The following is a 21,017-nucleotide window of genomic DNA, read 5'->3' as shown; positions in this document are numbered from 1 at the left end:
TATCATTAGCTTACAGCTTTAAGTGTTTAAGGTCTGTGCTAACTAAAAATAAAGACAAGATGATAGTTTATTAAATTTTAATGAAATTTGCAGATTGTTTCGGTGAAGTTTAATAAACTCCTTGCTATCTAAAATATAACAGGACACTGGAGTATATTCTGGAGCATCTCACACTTCTGATAATCAGCTGTCTGCTTGACGTTTATTCAGCTGTGTAAAAACTATAACTTTAATCTCAGACAAACTGATTTACTCAGGAACAAATAAAATACTAAAAAAAAAAGCCAAACAATAACATTTTAAGTTATCTAAGTGACTCATATATATTTAACCTGAGTAGCGAAAGAGGCGGTGGGTTTGAAAACGATTTGCGGGGAGTCCGGTGTTCTCACGGCGCTAGTGAGCCTAGCCCCCGGCTCGCTAACGAGCTAGTGGGTAACAGATGTCTCCGAAAACGTCGGAGCGCTTTTGAAAATATGTGGTGTCCTGATAAACTGAGCAGATATTTGAGGTTTACACAGCTACATTCTCGCCTGAAAATATGTTAAACGTTTATTTTGTGACCCAGAAAGAATAATAAGAGTAACATTAAAACTAACTAGCTGCCGCCATTGTTGGAAACTGCGCTGGGCCGCGCTATGAATTCTGGGACACAGCTGCTTCTGCTTCTTCTTCTTCTTCTTCGGGGTTTAACGGTAGCTGACATCCTTGTACATGCAATGCTGCCATCTTCTGTTTCAGTCCGTTATTACACTCTTAAATCCTGCCACTTATTCCTGCGTCTTTTGTGATCGTACAAAGTTTCAAACGACGCGTCGACTATTAAATCAGTCGTCGACGATTTTGATAGTCGACGTAATCGTGACTAGTCGACAAATCGTGGCAGCCCTACAGTCAGCTAGTGCCTGTCACGTTCATCTAAGGTGGCAAAGGAGGGAAGAGGGGGTGGGGACGTGGGGCTGCTGATAGCACTGACGGGTGCTGGTATCAGGCCCGCTCATGCTCATCCAAATCCCAGATTAAAGCCCCCCTCCCCCTTGTCTACTCTTCCTCTTGCACATTATCTCTCTCACTCTCTCTCTCACACACTCTTACAAAGCACCCCCTCCACTTCTGTCGTCTCTGTCTCACTCAGTCTAACCCAGTAACACTTTTAACACTTTTTTACACCCTTCCCGCTTTCGTCTCTATATCTCCTTCTCTCCCTCCCACCCTCCCTTGTGTAACAGTGCCCAGTGCTGGATTACTAAGCTCTGAGGCTGCTGAAGCAAGGGGCTGTGGCAAGCTTCGACCACAATGGTGAGGTAGGGCAGAAATGATCCCATTCAGCTTGTCTTGTATTATTTATTTTTTGTTTTCAATAGGAATGTCCCTAACCCTGCTTTAGCACATCCTCTTCCTTTTAATAATGCCTTTATATCTATAGTTTTTATTAATTAAATGCATTGAAGAAAGAATTTAAGTATAACATGGAAACTTGAAAGCATGTGGAGACCTGGCAGTTAATAACTTTTTTTTTTTAATGTGTGCATACAAATGCAATATTGCCTTGACATAACTGATGCAATGTGTCAATGTGAAGTTAAGAGGTTAGAAGTACACTCTAGTTGTTACAAATGTTGTTGAATTGTTTGTGTCTTGGGTTTTTGTATTGTTTTTGGGGTTTTTTTGTATTAGCACAGAGGGGGAGGTGCACTCTTGCCTCTGTAAACCTGGCACAGTGAACAGTCTGCTGTAATTGCTTCTGTTGTCAGCGATATTTGGTCCAGCCCATTTCTATTGTTGTGATAACTTGTGGAGTTGCAGACATGCTCTGATGGATTAGAAATGGATTAATGACATAAGGTACTTGTGTCCCACTGATTTTATTTTCAGTATAAATCTGCATAGGATTAAAAACAATACCACAAATCTGTCCACCACCCATGACCTGTTATTGGCTCCTCGTTCTAGTAACCTAAAGGCACTGGCCGGCTCTGCTTGTAACTATTCCCATCCCTAAATAAGTAACATGATATGATACAAAAATGTTTGGTTAAATGCTCTTACAAATAATTTACTCTCATGGCAAAAGGAAAATTACCAGCGCACTCAAAAACCACAGGCTTTTTAAAAAATTTTTTTAAAGGAATCTAATTTGTAACAAAATAATGAAAGCTTGAATTACAGATGAAAAATGTACTCCTGCACTTTCTGAAGTTATTATTAAAAATATTTAGCTGTCAAGTGAGTCACACTTACATTTACTTTACATTACCTTACATTACATTTGACGGCCTCCAGCTCCAGCAACTTGGACTCCAGCTGGCCACTGTCGTTCTTGTTCTGCTCTACAGTCTCTGTAGCAATATATAAACCAATTCTCAGCCTGCTGCAGTTGCTGGTTAGCATTGCTCTCTAAGCGGATCCCCAGGGAAGTATAAAGGCTGTTGTCACCAGCTGTAGTTCAGTATGGTGAAGCTGGAGACTAACAGTAGGATGAGAGACTCACTAGAGGGGCAGCTGAATATTCAAAACAAGAGTGGGGGTGGGGGGAATTATCCATTATATTCTTAGATGGCCAAAGAAATAAAAATAATAAAATCCTAAAATAAGTCACCATACATACTTGCACAGCCTTCCCAAGTAATATTTGTGTGAAAAATACTATATGTGTAGTGAGGTCCCCTGACGCGTTCTCAAAGATGCTGGGAAGAGTCGATCAATCTCAAGACTGGGTGCTGTCTTAACCTTAGCTGTCTTTCCTGCGTGCAACATTTAATCCATATAAATGGGTCATTGCTTTGATTCTGAAAGTATGTTTACTATAGTTGCCTAAATAATTCACAGAGATATAGTTAGTTTTTATATTGTTATTTATATATTAAAAGTTTAAAAAAGAATCTATTGGACTAATTTGAACCATAACAGTTCAGTGCTGTGTTTTATCATCAGTACCAAAAACATTAAAGAACTTGGTTAATTAGGCCGTCTTTTTGAGGTTTTGTTCTAACAACTTTTTGTTGAATTGAACAGTACATGACAAACATGTATGGAGGAAGGCAAAAATGAAATAGGCTAGATAGGCTCTTTTAGCCTGAAAGTTTGATTATATTTAAAAGGGAATATCGTTATTGTGTTGCCCGTAACAGTTTTCCTGTTTATAATATATTTATTTATTTTTTTGCTATCTGGAGACAACATACTCGGCCAGATGAATGTGCTACGTTAAGTATTTCAGATATTACTTTTATCAGTCTCCCACTGCCCTTGAGTCATTTCCTGTCTGTCCATGTTTAATATCCCCAATAGGCTTGCAGAGATATTTAATGCTACAAGGAATGCCTTGTCCAGTTCACCCTCTACTCTTGTACGTATTTATGACAAATCCTCATGTAAACATTTCCAAGTTAGTTGTAAAGTCTCCCCTATGATCTGTCTGCTAGCATGAACGTGTTGTAGTGCTGCTTTGCCCCCTGGTAAAGTTAAAGAGGGAGGCCAGGTTTAGTCTGGGTCAGATGTCTGTCAGATGGCTGGTGTGGTCTGTTAGCTGCAAGTGGTCAGGTTCAGGTCTTGGCTGAGGGTCTCATTTTCACTGGACATGAGTCTCTGTTCACATGAATTCATAAATTTTAGGTTTTTATGTCATACTGGTCTGTTTACATTGAAGACCCCGCCCAACATACACAAGAATAACAACAACAACAAGGTTGTTAGTTTCTGTCATTTATCACGCCCTTACATTTGGCATCATTACCCCTGCACCTGTATTGTCTGCTTCTCACCCCACCTGTCTCTCCCACACTCTTCTCATGTTTCTCCACTGTCAAAGCAGGTCAGGCTACTCTGTGGTGTAGATGCTGTCAGTTTCACTTCGTGACTTAAATAAAAATCAATATCTAAGACTGTGTATAAAAGGAATTTCATCCTTTTAAAATGTATTAAATTTGATACTTTTTTTCTCCTCAAGTTAGTAAAGCCTAAAGCCCCAAGAGCAGGCTTACCTATCCTCGTTACCGTGGTTTCAAGTTATTAAGGAAATTAATAGAAAGCACTGTGTCGCATAACTCGAGCTGAGATTCAGACCCTGCAATAGCAGTGACCACAAAAGTATTCTCATGTGTATTTGCCGCTCTCAGGTGACACAAGATCTGCTGAGCTGACACATGAGTTTTATTTTTATCCTACTGTCATGAGTTTGTGTCATACAGTGTACAAAAACGGCAACGCCTAAATGCTCGCCCGCTGTTAAAGCTTTCAGATATTATCTTCTCAGGAATAATGCAGTTAAATGATTGTCCAATTCATATTCTCTGTGTGCAGTGGGAGTGAAGAGCACTTGGTTTTCAAAGTATTAATATACAACCTTTGGTGTCGTGCCCGGAAGTCTTGGTTATACTGTTGCCAAGTGCTAGATCATGTGCACAATAATGGTAATTTATTCATGTGTATAAATCAGTTTCACTTTATTGTAAGTAACGAGGTCTCTGTTTTGACACTGTTGTTTCTCTTGGAGGACTTGACTCCTGAATGTCTCCTTTGACTATATAGCACTGAAAGATTGTCTGCTGGGACTTGAACTACAGTGCAGAGATTAATATATATTGACAAAGACGTGTGATAGATATCACCATTTTCCAATAATTTTCAAAATCTTGGCTACCTGAAGTCATGTGACACTTTTGTGAAATGCCTTTTTATTTTAGGATTCATACTCATTTTGGAAAGTTTTTTTTTTTTTAATATCTAATCCAGATGAGATTGTACCTGTGTGCCAGTTTTCGTTGCTCAACCTCTGATCATGTATTAGTAGTTTGTGGGCTGAGAAATGAATTTCATGTATTATAGGAAGAGAATGACGTTGTTATCAGTGAAGTTTGGAGAGCTTTTACGCTCTTGCCAAATGTGTTGACATTTCTGAAAATGGCACGGTTTTTGGAGCCTGTTTATAAAAGCGATTATGTCACTGAACCACTGCAATTTTTTGTGTCACCCATGATGGACCACAAAGTACTGTTTATTTATTCTATTTCATGTCAGTTTTGTCAGCTCTCTGTACTTTGATACAATAATGCAGTCCTGGATGGCTAGTGGTGCGTTGGATTAGCCGGCAATGGCACACATTAGTTGGGGAGGTTTAACCCAATGATCCCTGCTTAAACATGGGCTCTAAATCCACACAGCTGATATACAGCCATTCACTGGGACATTACGGCACTACCTTCTCACTGCCTCTTTAATACTAATGACACACAAGGAGTTGTATTTTTCATTTGTTTATAAAGTCTGCTTTCCTTAACAAAAAGGTTTGGTGCATCGATCACAACTTTCAGAGGTATTAGATGAAGCGTTATTGAAATGCACAACTGCAAAAGGCTGCAAATGCATTTCTAACAACCGACGTATTAATCACTAAGAAAAAGGCAAACTGTCTACAAGTGGAGAATATTCAGTACGATATCAGAATAAGAAATGTTTGATAGACAAAACCTACAAAGGAAATCACACCTCTAGAAATAAACTGAATTATTTCATACCTTTCTTGGATGTGTTCCATGAACAGATGAGAGAGTTGAAGTTATGCTACACATTAACACTTAAATCTCATCTTAAATGCAAAGCATGATGGAGGAAGCATCATGCTTTGAGGATACTTCAGGGCCTTGTAATCAGCAACAGAACTAGTAATTAAACCGTAAAAGATCTTTTTCTTTTTCTTTTTTCTTTTTTTTTTTTTTTTTTCCCCAAGTACACATTGGTTATAAAAGAAGAAAATGTTTGTACTCTTAAGCTTGAACATAACCCAGTTCACATGTTGTGACATAAGCTGAAGAAACATGTTTAATCAAAAATATTCCAGAAATGGTTTCAAAAGCAACAACAGGAAACATCTGATGGTGGTGGTTGTTATTAGTGGGGGTTTTACGAGTCACTAAATTCAAGAGTTTACTTTTTTCCAGTGTGCTCACTGACTGATTACACTGTGAGTTCAAGAAGCATGAAATGTATATTTGTGTTCAGCCAAACTATTTCCATATTGCCACCTAAGGTGAAGCCCACACTACATGTTGTATTCCTGTTAGAAATCAATTCTGCAATCATGGTGAACCCAAAGTGTTCATGATCATTTTTCTTCTAACTGTACCTGAGAAATGGTCGGGATAAATATTTGCCTGTCATGTTTGGCAAGAGAGGAAGTAACATGCAATTATTAGCTTTGGCTTTGCAGAACTGTAAACTTTGGTGTCCTTCCTTTTCAAACCAGAACAGGACATACAGTTTGTATGTATTCATTGACTCATCAAGGAAGAACGTGTACTTTTTAAATAAGGCACACTGTATGCTAGTCCACCAGTGTCATGATAGCAGAAAGCAGTCATATAAAACATAGCTGAATTAATCAATAGAGTTTTTGTACAGTGTTGTATAAACTGTTGTAGGCAAAAGCCAGTTTTACAGTACATCCATTTTGACCACTCTATATAACAGGTCTGTACACCAATGGAGGTAAAGCACTGCAAGTCCATCAACGTTTTTGATGTAAAATACTCGAATATGTATGGCAGTTATATATGCACTGATTAGTCTTTTGTTTTTTGCCATTTCTTTGTGCACAAATATTTAGGTGGTTTCACCCCAACATTACCGGAATCGAGGCAGAGCAGCTCCTGTTGACCCGGGGAGTCCACGGCAGTTTTCTGGCCCGGCCGAGCAAGAGCAACCCGGGGGATTTTACCCTCTCTGTCAGGTAAACGTATCTGTGCCCCCCACTTAACCTCAGTGTTCTCAACAGTACCAAGTTAAATCCTCAAATGCATGGGTCTCCTGTCATATGGACAAGCTACTTGGTTGATTAGAGAGGCAAGTGATTATCTATGGAAAACACTGATTATGGTGTTTGACAGGGGCTAGTGAGGAAATGCACAGTGATTTAAAGGCAATCTAGCCATGTCTAAAAATAACTAAGCCTGTGTGACTACATGATCAAAAATTACACAAACAAACCTCAGGAGTGCAAAGGTAAGGTGCTCGGTTCAGCGAGAATTGTACTGGTCAGTTTTCAGCCTGAGAATAAGACGTAACACTGCACTGGTCTGAAAAATGTAGGATGTTAAATTCTCAGGAGAGACGAGGCTTTTCTGAGAAGAGTCTCAGAAACTGGTGTCTCAGCAAGTGACTCCACATTTCGCCTGTGGGTAGAGAAATTGTATCAAACGGGAGTTGTTTTGCGCAAGTGTTTCTAAGAACATGTTGGATAACACTTTCCATGGTGTGATTTTTGTCAATTTTGACACTACACAACCAGAAAATCTTAATTTTGGACAGCAGGCTTAAATTAAAGTGAGTTAGACAAGCACAGAAAAGTGTTCACTCAAACTTGTCACTCACGCCTTATTTCTCTTAATCTCTTTAAGAACCACTGTGTGTAGTATGTGTGGTGTGGAGTTTCTGGTAAATAAACTGTGCACTACATGCTGTGGTGATTACGGAGAGCAGGAAACAAACTGAGACAGAAGAAGAGAGAGTTTGAAGAGTGGCTCTTCCTTGGCAACGGAAGCTTTTAAGAGATGGATCAGTCGGCCAAGCTCTTGGAAGAAAGCCCAGACGCATTTGTTACTGTGACTGTAGCTGGCAGTGACATTAGGCAAGGGAGAGTGTGTGAGCGAGTAAGAGGGAGAATGAAATGTAGAAAAACAGATGAAAGGGAAACGGGGTAGTTAGACAGGCAGTGGCTTTTAAAAGATGTTAAAGAGTGAGGGGCCTATTAAGGCTTTGACCTTCGCTGCCTGTGGTTTGTGTTTGCGGTGAGGTTGTAGTAAATGTCACACACAGGAAGGTCGGTGGAGTAAGTTGTAGCCGCAGCTTGTGATCTTGACAGACTTAAACACAGATGTATGCACAAAGAGGTCAAGTGGCCAAGCTGCAGAGACTCACCACCTGCTACGGAAGGTAGGTCACTTTGAACTAAGGGCAAGGAAGAGTCTGTGTAACTTCACAATAAAAACACTTGACAATTTAAAAAAGAAAAAAAAAAAGCTGCTTGTTTGCCACCTACTGATCTCACTATACTATATGTTGAATGCAATACACAAAACAAAGTATGAAATTGAGTTAATTGTTTCACTTGAAGTTCATCTAAAACATAAAAACATTTTTAAGTAATGCAGAAAATATTAGAAATGGGAATAAAGGTTTATTTTGTGTTTATTACAAAAATATGACTGTGCAAGCTTGTGCTAATTTTTAGATGAATCGCACAAAAAACCCCAGAGAGAACCAAATGTAGCTGCCTGGAAAGGCCATAATGACTCATGTCTGATTATCGTAATAGTCAGTCTTGGCATCTATAACTATATGAATATTGAGGTCCATCCCTCCCTCCCTGCTTATCTTTCCCTCCGAACATCATCTCCTCGTTTCTCCCTTTCTCCCATCTACTCTGTTCCACGAGGTGAACATAAGAAGGAGGGGGTCGGACATAGCTGCTTCTCTGAAGTCTAAAACGCTAATAAGAGCTCTTTGAGGGTTTTGAAAATGTAATCAGCTCAGAGTTTCAGAAAATTCAAAGATGGGGAAAGTTTGCGATGGAAAAAGTTTGGCCTTAATTTATATACGAGGCAAACTTTATAAGGAGAAAAGTCTGGTCAAGTTTTCTCCATCATTTTTCATGCTCTTTATAGCCTCTAAAGAAGTCAAGGAGAAATTTTAAGGGCAATCTTAAGAGAGAATTTTTGCAGGGCAGATTACCACAGAGAGCGACTGGATTTTCTTCAAGCCTCTGTGTTATGTAATTCTAGCCTGGGTTTACTCAGATGTGTTTCCACTGCATCCATGCTATTTATAGTCAAGTTCAAGTAGCATTTCACCATTTATTGTTGTGGATACCAATCTGTGAATTTTAACTGCATTTGCAGAAGAAAAATATTCACACTATATTTAGTCAGCATGGGGAAAACGATCTTTTCAGCAGGTCTCTGTACTAATGTTCTTTCTCACTTCATGAGATTGCCTGGTTTAACACCCTCCGTTAATATTGGAGACTTAAAAGTTTGAAAAAGACATGCAGGTCAGCACAGAGAGTGACGCGACAGCCGAGACTGCTGTCGGAGCCGTTTTTAGCATTTCCATATACAATACCATAAGGATGCTGTCTACTCATGAATTATTGATGCTTACTTCCTCAGCTCGTGTTTAGACTTCACCTTCCTAATTGCAGTGGAAGTACAGCTATTGTTTAGTCCAGCGATGGCTGTTATGAACTGCCAGTAGTAGAAATGATTGTTGTCCATATGCTCAAATATTAGAGGTTGTCTTTGAGCTTGGATACCTTTTCCTGCTTATGAAAATGTAGGCTGACAGGCAGGTTTCTCAGTTGTTACAAGTCACTCTGCTATGGTGGGTTTTGTTTTGTTTTTTCTCTGTTGGGACAGTCTCGAGATGTAGAAGATGCTTAAATACTGAAATTCTTTTTGGGACATATTTGTTTTTGTCTTTTTTTTCCCTTTTTTTTTTCTTTTAGAAGTCCGGTTAATAGGGTGTAGTTGTACTGAAAAACACATAAAGAGGAACTGAAGTAGAGGCCAAAACTGTATCAACTTCAGGTTGATAAGTGTACTTTAAAAGAGATTTCTCAGAAGTGTCAGGATCTATTAGTGCAAAAATATTGCTTGGAATAGCTTTAGGGCAAACAAGCAATAATTTATGTCCTAGGCTTTGCAGATGGATAAGTATGTGGTTTTTAAGTAGTCCATTTCTCAGTTGTCTGTGTTTTGTGGACTTCATCTTGTCAGTGTATTAGTTTAGAAAAACTGATTTATATATTATTTATATTTAAAAAAAACAAAACAACCCTTCACTTTTATGCAGTGGTGTGGCTAGAATATGGAGACTAATACTGCACATGTGCAGTATTGTGATCTGGTAGCAGCTCTGGTTGTTAATAAGCTGCAGTTTAACAATGTGGTGATCAGATGTAGAGGAAGTGCAAATCATGTGTCTTTGTGCTTTCACTTGGGTTCCCTCCATGTAAACCGGCGCATAGCATAATCAAGGGCACTGTCATGTTGCATGCTCTCTGTGTTTTCAGCAAAAGGGGATTCTGGTGCAGCTTAAATGCAATTTTAATCAAGCTTTAAATCAAACTTACTAAATTTTACTGTGACTCACTATGTGTGTGTGTATATATGCTGAGTCGGTGAGTTAAAGATTGTAAAGGTTATGTATTTTGTCATCTGACTAAAAGCTAAATATTCTGTATTTTTGGGATAATTTGGTAAATTGGTCAGTAATGTTTGCTGCTCGGGAGCTTGGATCATGCATGGCGTTGTTTTTGTTGTTGTTACAAATGTTTTTAATCCTTCTTTCCTAGTTTAGTTTTCACTCTGAGCTTAAAAAACAAAACAAATAAACAAAATTAGTTGTGTTACTGCCCGTTTTATATTTGATGTTAGGTTATTAGGTCAGTGGGAAAAAAACAGCAAAAATCACTCATTGAAATTGAGGTGCATTAGTGTACTCCCATGTATGCTATCCTCTCTTTGCATTTTTGCATTGCTCTCCTCACCTTCCATCCGAGACACGAGAAAGCAGGAGCAGAGCATTTAACACGATGAGAAATCGATGCTTCTGATCTGTTCTTTTTAACTGACGTTGCTTTGAGTCATGTGACATGGCTACTTCAACCTTCCATTGTTTTGTTGCAACTTGCTGCTGGATTTCATGATCTGTCACATAAGCTTAACAGTGTTGATGATACATTTACTTTGTTAAATTTGAAGTGCAACACACTGTGAGACTCTGCTGGCATTGAATCTTTTACCATTTTTACCATAACGCTGAAACGTACAGGCATTAAAATCGCAGCGGATCATTTTAAATGACTAATACAGCCTTTACTGAGCAATCCTTTTCTATTTAGAGTCCATCTGTCACACCTCTTGTATACATCACCTGTGATGTATCAAATGGATTGTTCAGTAAGATGCATTTCCAGGTCACAGGTAGGACATGTTGTTGGACACACTGATTTAGCATTTAAATTGGATAATAAACATTTAGTTGGTTTAATTCTCCTTGACTTTTCATTTTGATTTTCCTGCATGCTTGTTTTTGTTTTTAAATATTTTTAAAATAAATAATCATTTCATTTCTTTACATGTAAATGAACCTGATAAAATGAAGATTAAAAACAGTTTTCAGTTGTGTTCAGCAGCAGTAGGAGACTGTCTTTAGAGTAGCTGTGCATGATGCGTTGAGGATATGGGCACCAGCTTGCTAGCTTTGCACGTAACTGCTGTCTTCTACTGCTGGATCGTTAACCATCCGATGCGTTTTGGAAGTTTTAATCAAATTTCTTATTTGTTCTTCTGCATCAGGATGCGACCTGACATAATTTGCACATTTGCTGATGTACCTAATAATTCATGCTGTATTTGTCAGGTGTTCAGAGTTACTACTTAATGGCAATAAATGTTATGGTTGTGAATGCCAGCAACTGTAATTATGCATGTACTCCTGTCAGAATGGTGACAGTGTTGGTTAATGTGTACTGGAACAGACTGGAGTGATCCAGAAACAAAACAAATTCTGTCCTGATCACTGAAATGACCAAAGCATTTATGACTTATATGGATTTCTTAAACAATGTCAGATTTTGAGAGAAGAGAATGAAAATGTGTTAGGATGCGTTTGCCTCATTACAGAGTTAATGGTGTTAAACTCTTAGAGAACAGGAGGCTTTGGCCGGAGAGTTGAGGAGGGGCCTGTAACGCAGCTATAGACCTGTGGCATCCTGCCAACAGCCACTAATAGAGCCATGAAGCAATTACCAGGACACACTGAGAGAGGGGAGTGGAGGGAAGGATAGATTATGGGACAGATAAATACAAGAATGGAGGATAGGATTAATGATATGTTGAGTGGGAGGATGGAAAGAAAGAAAAAAGGAATGTAAAATTCATTAGCACAACAAAAAAGTGATGGAGGGAAATGGGCTTTGTGCTATTTGATATGACCATTAACTGATAATCATTTTGAAAGAGAGAAGAGACTGCTGCATCTCGACCTGCAGATTAGATAGATGGTCTGTACTGCCTGACTAACTCCCCTGTGGTCCCTAAATCTGGTGGTGGGGGGGGCGTTGTGAGCGTGTGTGTGTGTGCGTGCATGTGTGTGTGTTGTCCTACTTAATATGTTTACAAAATGTTTTGTTTCTCTCTTGGGAAAAACTGTTGGACTGAATCACTGCTATGTAAATCTGCTTTACCATTTGCCATCTACAAAGTACATTTATCAGCTGAGGTGTTTTTTTTAGTTTTTTTTTTTATTTCTTCTTCACTTGCTTTCAGGAAGATGTATTATAGATCAGTACAGCATATGTGTCTGTGTGAGTCAGTGTGCATTCACATTCATATGTACCTATTCAAACCAGCCAGAGGACTTTGAATATGCAAAGTGGTACCAAATGTTTTGTGGCTTATCAGTCTTTAAACTTGCCAGCTGCATGCGTTTCGTTCCTGCAATCACAGTACAGCCTTCCTCCAAATGGATATGAAAACTACAGGATTTAACTAAAAAAAAAAAAAGATCATGCTTGCTGAGAAGATAAGTCAAAAATGTTTGATTTGAGATTAAATGCATCAGTTATTTGCAGTTTTGTGGTGTTCCTAGTCTTAATTATCTTGACATGGCTTATCAAAACTGCTTATTGAATTGTATATTTGTCATTTAAAAGCTTTTGCTATATAAAACAACGTGTTTAAGTTTGAAAAAGCCCCAGTTTGGTAAGTGATACAATTGGTAGATAAGTGCAGGAAAATAAAGGAGACAGGTGAAATGATTGCACTCTTTAGATCTTAAAATAGGAACGGCTTACTTGATAAGCTGGACGATTTATAATTTATATGCATTAATGCTTGGGGGAGGGTTTTTTTTTTTGTTTGTTTTTTTTTCTTCTTCTTCTTTCTTTCTTCCCCCATCCTCCTCTGACCGTCCTTTTTCCCGATGAGCATATACTCTGTATTTGTGTAGGTGGCTGTTTATGTGTTTGGTGCCTACATGTCTGCAGGGGAACCAGTGAAAGGGAAAATTCCACAGAGAAAAAAATACTACTTTGGAGTGAGTCTACTGCTGTTTACAGTCATGATAAATAAATGATAATTGACTGAATTTCCTCTTTTTCTTTTCTTTTTTTTCTTTTTTTTTTTTTTTCTCCCGTCAGGCGTAAGGATGAGGTGACCCACATTAAGATCCAGAACACTGGTGACTACTATGACCTGTATGGAGGCGAGAAGTTCGCCACACTGGCCGAGCTGGTGCAGTATTACACTGAACAACAGGACCTCCTGCGCGAGAGGAATGGTGACGTCATTGAGCTTAAATATCCGCTCAACTGCAAGGACCCCACATCTGAGAGGTGCCAGTGCCAAAAAAGAATGAAATAGCCCTTTATTGTCATTGTACATGTAGAATGCCCACACATGCAGATAAATAATATTTGTACAGAGCTAACACTGTGAGAGAAGAGAGAGAAACTTCTGAGGTCAGCCTGATTACTTTTATTAAGACTTATAACTATATTCCTGGCCACAAACGGTTAACTCTTACTGTTATTGCTTCAGGGTGTTACACTACTGCATCTCATCCTGTCAGGAGAAGCAGTTAAACCACCTGAGAACCACCAGTGCAGTGGTAGAGGTCTATGTCAGTCTGTAGGGGGGGAAAAAACACTGTGGGCAAAACAATCTTTTAGAGTCAGGAGCATTGTTATATTATTTGTTAAGTATTATGTTTTTGAGATCTACTTTTCAGTGTAAGATTTACAAGTTGGATAAGAAAGCTGGCAGTGTGGTACAATGAATGAGTACCACACTGTGAATGAGTAGAAATAAAAAGATTAAATATTTAGCTTGATAAGATGTTAAAAGATTAGTATATTGTAAATATATGAAATGTAGTCGTAACTAAATTCAGATATTATGGCTTCAAAACAACCCCTTTCATTCATTGCTACAAGGATGTGTTTTTCATTAATTGCTAATATATGTGGCAATAAATTATTGCAAAGCAAAAACAGAGTCTCAAACAGGGTACTAAATATATATTTTTAAAACAAACAAAAAAAACAACATGGCAAATATCAGGTGACATTAAGTGACTCGTTATAATGATGTCAATTATAATTTGGGCTCAAATCGGCCATTAACTCATTATGTACACAAAAGTGTATAAACATGTTTACACATGCAATACGTCGAGCTAATGCACTACTCTGCACACACCCCAACATTATGCAATTGCACTTCACAGTCACATGTTTAAATGTTACAAATCTTTGAACAAACTAAGTGGGCGATACTGCTGTTTGTTTCGTTTTTTGTTTTTTTTGTTGATACTCACCAGATATACACATCCTTCAGAGCGTGTACACAGGTTGGATGCAGCTTTGCACTTCGTCACACCTACACACCTCCTTTGAAACAGGAGACCTCTGCATCTGTTGTATTAATGCTAGGAATCCATGCATGCACTCACACACTTACGGGAAGCTTTTTAGAAAGCTAGGTGGTCATATTTCTGTAATAATTTGCACAAAAATGATAATCTAATACAGTTTTGTGCTGAGCGGGGCTATTTACTCTCCTTTTTCAGCACATCTGCACATTGCAATATGTATATCTAGTTTCTTTTTTAGGTTTTAGAACGACTTGTGATGTATGGTTTTGGTTTATGTGGTTTTTTTCCATTCTACATGCATCTCTTGTCAGAGCTTCCGCCGTGTTCTCGCTCACCACAGGGAAAAAAAAAATGCAGACATGCAAGTTTTTCATCTTAACATCAGTAAGTGAGTGAGGCGGCAGTCATATAAGAGACACTCTCACTCCTGAGTAGGAGTCTACGCTCACTATACATGTATAGACATGCATTATGTTAAAGCCTCAAAGGTACAATATGGAACTTTTCCTTTGAAACAGGAAGCGTATTACTAGTCCTCCCACTCAGTTGGTCAAGTTTTTGGTTTTTTTTTTTTTTTCCTTGACTTGTTCTGCCTTACAACATTCACCCAAAGACTGCTTTTAAAGTCTCTATACTAATTGGAGAAAATGATGGTAAACAAAGCCTGACGAATGTTTCAAACCCCCCAAAACTCAAAAATATTAATATGCATTGTGTTCTTGAAAAGGTCTCAACATCCTCAACTTTGTATTTATTGTGTGATGTCCACACAATTAATTTCAGATATTCACCGAAAATATCCAAAATGGGCAGAATTTAGGCGCAGTAGTTAAAAAAATAAAGATAAATTAATAATAGTAATAGCAAAAGGAGAGTAATTCGTTTTGTTTGAATTAAATGAAAACATGTGAATGGTAGTTATAAATGCAGTAATAATGGTCTAGTACCATGAAAACCTGGCAGTCAAACACATGGTCAGGATTTCTGGTTCTCGTGGTGTTCTAGGGTTTACTTTTGAGAAAGCCTCATATTTCACATAACGCCATCTTTTAAGTTTTCAGTCTGCCACTGATCATTGTTTCCAGACTCAAGTTCTCCCACTCTTCTCCAGGTGGTACCACGGGCACCTCTCAGGTCGAGACGCAGAAAAACTGCTCACGGAAAAAGGCAAAGCCGGCAGCTTTCTGGTACGGGAGAGCCAGAGTAAACCGGGAGACTTTGTCCTCTCTGTTCTCACTAATGAGGAGAAACATGACAATGTGGATCGCAAGACCAAGGTCACCCATGTGATGATACACTACCAGGTCAGATATTTAATTCCAGGCCCGCTAAGATCTACTGAATCTTGTAAGGAGGATGTTGGGTAATGTTTGTGGCTTCAGATTGGTGGCTTACAATGCCTACTCATCCTAGTTTAACCTGGGCAGTTTGTATTTTTAAGTAGGTCATGATTTATTTATTTTTTCAAAGAACTCCTCTGGCCAGCTGTGAAGTTGTTGAATTATCGACTTTTGTTTTCAGCAGGACGGCAAGTACGACGTGGGTGGTGGTGAGAGGTTTGACACCCTGGCTGACCTGGTGGAGCACTATAAAAAGAACCCCATGGTGGAAAAAAGTGGCATTGTAGTACACCTCAAACAGGTATGGGAGCATTTGAACAAATGAAAGCATCCAGGCTTTAAAGGCATTAGTTGGGTTCAAATTTTAAGGTTGATGTGAAAAGGTTTCTTGTGTCAAAATAGCTTTCTTTTTTTTTTCTGGTCTGTTAACTGATCAAATCTTTAATCATCTTGTCCCAACCCGGCAATGACAGCCTTTTAATGCCACGAGGATAAATGCTGCCAACATTGAAAACCGGGTACGAGAGCTCAACAAAGTAGCAGACAATTCTGAGAAACCCAAACAAGGATTCTGGGAAGAATTCGAGGTCTGTACCATTTAAACTTTCACTACCAGAGTCACTCATTCAATTTATATCCTCTATCCTATTAAAATCAATTTAATAACCTGATGAGCTGAGTCATATAGGCTTGACATAACTGGGGGAACTGATTCATGTTATCGTATTGAGTGCCATCTGTAGCCTGTGAGTCCAGCTTTTAACCACTGCAGTATGTTTTAAGAAAGAAGCCTCATTTTTTTTTTATTCATATTTCATATATGTGACATGTTACTCATACTATATAAAATACATAAAAAAAATGGTACCCATTTGGCTGCTTGTTGTTGATTTTCATCTGTCATTTATTTGTGCAGACTTACAGCTGTGGGTCTTATTTTTCCTTAGTTATTCATTTCTTTGTCTGTCATGGGAAGTCTAAATGTATTTCAGCTGTCTTAAACTTTGAGTAATGAAACTGGCTGAAGCTTAGCTTATCTTGTGGCATGCATTCATCTTCTTGTTATGTCGTTTTCATGCAACTGACAATTCAATAATGTGAACCATTTCTATTACGTCGGGGTGCAGTAGCTAGTTATCTCATATTTATAAGCCCAGTGCTCGTGCAGGTTTGTCTCGTTATTGGTCAACTGCTTGTGGTGAGACTCGGCTTCCCAGTGAATTAAATAGGTTTTTGGTGTGTAGGTTATTTGGATAAGGAAATTAGGAAAACGATGCAAGAATAATAACTAGTCTACCTGGATTTGTATTCATGGTAGGGCTGCCACAAACTATTATTTTGATAGTCGACTAGTCACCGATTATTTTTGCAATTAGTCGGCTAATCATTTCAAACATCCATTGAACGTAAAACGTACAGCTTATTGCACCAGCAGCATCTGCTCTTATATAACTATCATTAGCTTACAGCTTTAAGTGTTTAAGGTATGTGCTAACTAAAAATAAAGACAAGATAATAGTTTATTAAATTTTAATGAAATTTGCAGATTGTTTCGGTGAAGTTTAATAAACTCAGCCGTCTGCTCCTTGCTTTCTAAAATATAACAGGACACTGGAGTATATTCTCGAGCATCTCACACTTCTGATAATCAGTTGTCTGCTTGACGTTTATTCAGCTGTGTAAAAACTATAACTTTAATCTCAGCCAAACCGATTTACTCAGGAACAAATAAAATACTGAAAAAAGCCAAACAATAACATTTTTAAGTTTTCTAAGTGACTTATATATCATGTTTAACCTCCTAAGACCCGAACTCTTCCACTGCATGCATTTTTAATTTCTCTTTGATATTTGGGCATATTGGGGCCCGATAAATGTATAAACAAAGAAAAACCTGATTTTTGTTTTTATGAAAAATCAGAGCCACATAACAGTAGTAGTATAATGTCCTCATAAATGGATATCAGGCCGTATTTGAGGTTTACACAGTTACATTCGCGCCTGAAAATGTGTAAAATGTTTATTTTGTGACCCAGAATGAATAATAAGAGTAACATTAAAACTAACTAGCTGCCGCCATTGTTGGAAACTGAGCATGGCCGCGCTATGAATTCTGGGACACAGCTTCTTCTTCTTCAGGGTTTAACGGCAGCTGGCATCCTTGTACATGCAGTGCTGCCATCTTCTGTTTCAGGCCGTTATTACACTCTTAAATCCTACTACTTATTCCTGCGTCTTTTGTGATCTTACAAAGCTTCAAACGACGCGTCGACTATTAAATTAATCGTCGACGATTTTGATAGTCGACGTAATCGTGACTAGTCGACTAATCGTGGCAGCCCTAATTCATGGCACACCTGGTTTTAATTATCATTGCAAAGGAAATAAAGATTGATATAATTGCTTGACATATCTATTCTTCAAAAGCAGAGCCGGCCTCTAAAATGAATTTTAATAGGAAGTATAAATAAAGAACTGTGCTGTTAATAACAACTCGTATGGTGAAATGCTTCCTCTTCATTGTGCAATGTGAATGCTGCCGTTTTCCTATTGTTCCACTCCAGAGTGACCCCTGCTGTAGTAAAAGCCCATTACACTGTTAACTTTAATCTAGAGTAGCTCATATATAATTGTCTTCCTTTAAATTTCAGTTCCATTATTGTGGATTTCCTTTTGTTCGAAACTTCCCCCAACTCTGTGTTTCTCTTTGTTTTGCTGTCAATCTTCAGGTACTTCAGCAGCAGGAGTGTAAACTGCTGTATCCCCGGAAAGAAGGCCAAAAGCCAGAAAACAAGAGTAAAAACAGATACAAGAATATCCTCCCCTGTGAGTCACACAGCAGCCTGCCATTTCCTGCCTCTCCAACTTCCTGTGGAAAGTGACACAAATAGACAACATAGAGGCCTAAGCAGAGCATGCAGAGTTTTGCTTTGATGGCTCACAGCCTTTATGTTATGTTTGGGGAGGGGACAAAATCTAGTGTGGTCTCACAAAGCTGTAGACTTTTTGTTGTGTACTAATAGTTTTTACTTTGTGTTTTCAGTCGACACGACACGTGTTGAAATCAGGGAAATGGATCCTGATGTTCCTGGTTCAGACTACATCAATGCCAACTATATCAGAGTGAGTGTGTTCAGCATTAGATAAGACGTGTATCAACAAATGCATTATAAAAAAATATAGTAGTAGTAATAATAATGAGTATTCCTGGGATTTTGAGAACATTTATCTGGTAGCATGCTAGGTTCTCATCTTCATGTGATCATAGCTGCATAATTATCATTCATGCTCACACCCATAGAGTATGCATGAAGATGGACGTTTTGTGGAGGAGGGGAAAGTCTTCATTGCCACCCAAGGGTGTCTACAAAACACAGTCGTTGACTTCTGGAAGATGGTGTATCAGGAGAATTCACATGTAATTGTCATGACCACAAAGGAGATGGAACGAGGACGGGTGAGCAGTTTGCAGCAAGCGTCCCCCAAATATGCAGCTTTATATTTTAGCAGAGGGTCTGTGGGGCAGTGAAACTCTAGTTCCATGTACAAAATACCTAAAGGAAAGCTAATGGACGTAATGGAAATGTCTTACTTTTCCTGATATAATTTTTCTTTTGCTGTTATCTTTTTTCTTTATCCTGTTTCAGTGGATGGAAGAGAAAAACTGTCAACATAAAAACATATTTCTGATTTAATTTAAAATGCTCACATTTTATGCATTGCCCTATATGAAATACTGGTGGTTTGCTCTCACTCATTTTTGTTCAGCTTTTTCAGATGTAAAGCATTATTAGATGGCTGTAGATTGGTGTGCGGTCATGTAGTAGCAATGATGGCGTGTGTTAAGTTTAGGGGGGAGGGGAGAAAGATGGCTGATATGACATGTAAGCTGATTGAAAAGCTGCTCGAGATGAGCGGGTTCTTTCAATGGTCTAATACTCGTCAGTCAGAGCAGTATTTTTCATTAGAGAGGGCAAATCAAACAGTGTTGGAAGGTCATGCTTCAGGAATTTTTAGTATCAAAAGCTTCATTCCCAGCATTGTAGTGCATTTTTCATTTTATTATTTATTGATTTTTTTTAATGCACACTTTGTGTCTTTTCAGTATCAGTTTGACTGATAAAAGACGTTAATGCAGCAGGCACTTGGGCATTTTTGCATGCTTTAAAATATTCATAGATCTACACACACAGGCACGACTTGCTCTTCTATTTTTGTGTACTTTACACATCAAGTACATCATGTAAATAGATGCTGCATGCACCATTATAAACCCTTTCATACGTCAGACGTATTTAAAACCAAGAAAATAAAAACAATTACAGCAAGATTTGTGCTTATGTTTAAAACTTTCCGCAGACTTAAAACCATAGATATCTAAGCTTTGAGTTGAATATTAAGAACTACATCCATGTTACCCTTTGCTGCCAAACAGTCACCTTTTAGGCTGGATGGAAAACTAAATCCTACTTTTTGCTCTGATTTAGAACAAATGTTTCCGTTACTGGCCAGACCTTCATGCCACTAAGGAGTTTGGAAAAGTGCTGGTGAGGAATGTGGACGAGCGGCCAGCACAAGACCATATCCTGAGGAAGCTGGAGGTGACACGTCTGGACCGGGTAGGGAACGCTCTATTCCCAGTCTGAGCCGACCCACTGACCTGAGGACAAATTATCTCACACCACACATGCACATGCTTGTGTTTGTACACTATAAGCTTGCACTTGTGGATTCACAGATCCACAATCCAGTGCTCATGCTCAGTTTTCTTGTGCTAAATTCATAAATAAATAAATCTTTAATGCTGCGTTTGGCGCGTGTATACAATAATAAGCAAAAAGTTCAGAGTGCCTGCTTTTCTTTTTTCTGTGTTTATTAATGAAAGCTTAGAGGCTGTTGCTTTGATCAGTGAGGAACACTGAATATTTCAGGGGTGATATTTGGACACACACACACACAGTCTGGATGTTAGGTGGGCTATAGCAACAGAGATGGAATATCCTCTGTTAACTTTTATTACAGTTCTTCTTTAAATGGGTTAAATTTTGATTTGAGTTTTTTCTTTTCATTTCAGTCTAGTTCCAGTTAGTTTCCAGAATAGGTCTGTATGTTTCAGTTCAGTTTTTATTCAGAAGAAATGTGATCAGAAGCACGACGTAGGCTATTCAGATAAGGTGTGACAACACAAACAACACTTTGGTTTATTGAGAATTATGATGTTATTTGATTGTGAGTTTCCATTAA

General features: G+C 38.4%; 1 protein-coding gene across 3 annotated transcripts in view; it reads left to right on the top strand.

Moving 5' to 3' along the window:
* Nucleotides 1-21,017, top strand: part of ptpn11b (protein tyrosine phosphatase non-receptor type 11b) — a 35,165-nt gene that overhangs the window by 8,105 nt on the left and 6,043 nt on the right. The window contains exons 1-10 of one of the 3 annotated variants that reach the window (XM_086278864.1): nucleotides 1,167-1,304; nucleotides 6,605-6,727; nucleotides 13,199-13,393; nucleotides 15,545-15,737; nucleotides 15,955-16,074; nucleotides 16,247-16,360; nucleotides 18,503-18,599; nucleotides 18,817-18,896; nucleotides 19,075-19,230; nucleotides 20,261-20,392. In XM_086278864.1, coding sequence (XP_086134990.1) covers nucleotides 1,297-1,304; nucleotides 6,605-6,727; nucleotides 13,199-13,393; nucleotides 15,545-15,737; nucleotides 15,955-16,074; nucleotides 16,247-16,360; nucleotides 18,503-18,599; nucleotides 18,817-18,896; nucleotides 19,075-19,230; nucleotides 20,261-20,392 — 1,218 coding nt within the window. In that variant the 5' untranslated portion in view covers nucleotides 1,167-1,296. Of the gene's footprint in view, nucleotides 1-1,166; nucleotides 1,305-6,604; nucleotides 6,728-13,198; nucleotides 13,394-15,544; nucleotides 15,738-15,954; nucleotides 16,075-16,246; nucleotides 16,361-18,502; nucleotides 18,600-18,816; nucleotides 18,897-19,074; nucleotides 19,231-20,260; nucleotides 20,393-21,017 lie in introns of those variants that run through there. The other 2 variants (XM_086278863.1, XM_086278862.1) reach the window with 2 other exon arrangements.

This window comes from Aulonocara sp. 'chitande type north' Nkhata Bay, linkage group LG20 (genome assembly GCF_057382095.1).
Source record: "Aulonocara sp. 'chitande type north' Nkhata Bay isolate Kocher_YH1m ecotype deep benthic linkage group LG20, A_spYH_male_GT1.1, whole genome shotgun sequence".
NCBI lineage: Eukaryota > Metazoa > Chordata > Actinopteri > Cichliformes > Cichlidae > Aulonocara > Aulonocara sp. 'chitande type north' Nkhata Bay.
Note: the sequence above shows the minus strand (reverse complement) of the source record. Positions and strands in the feature narration are given on the sequence as shown.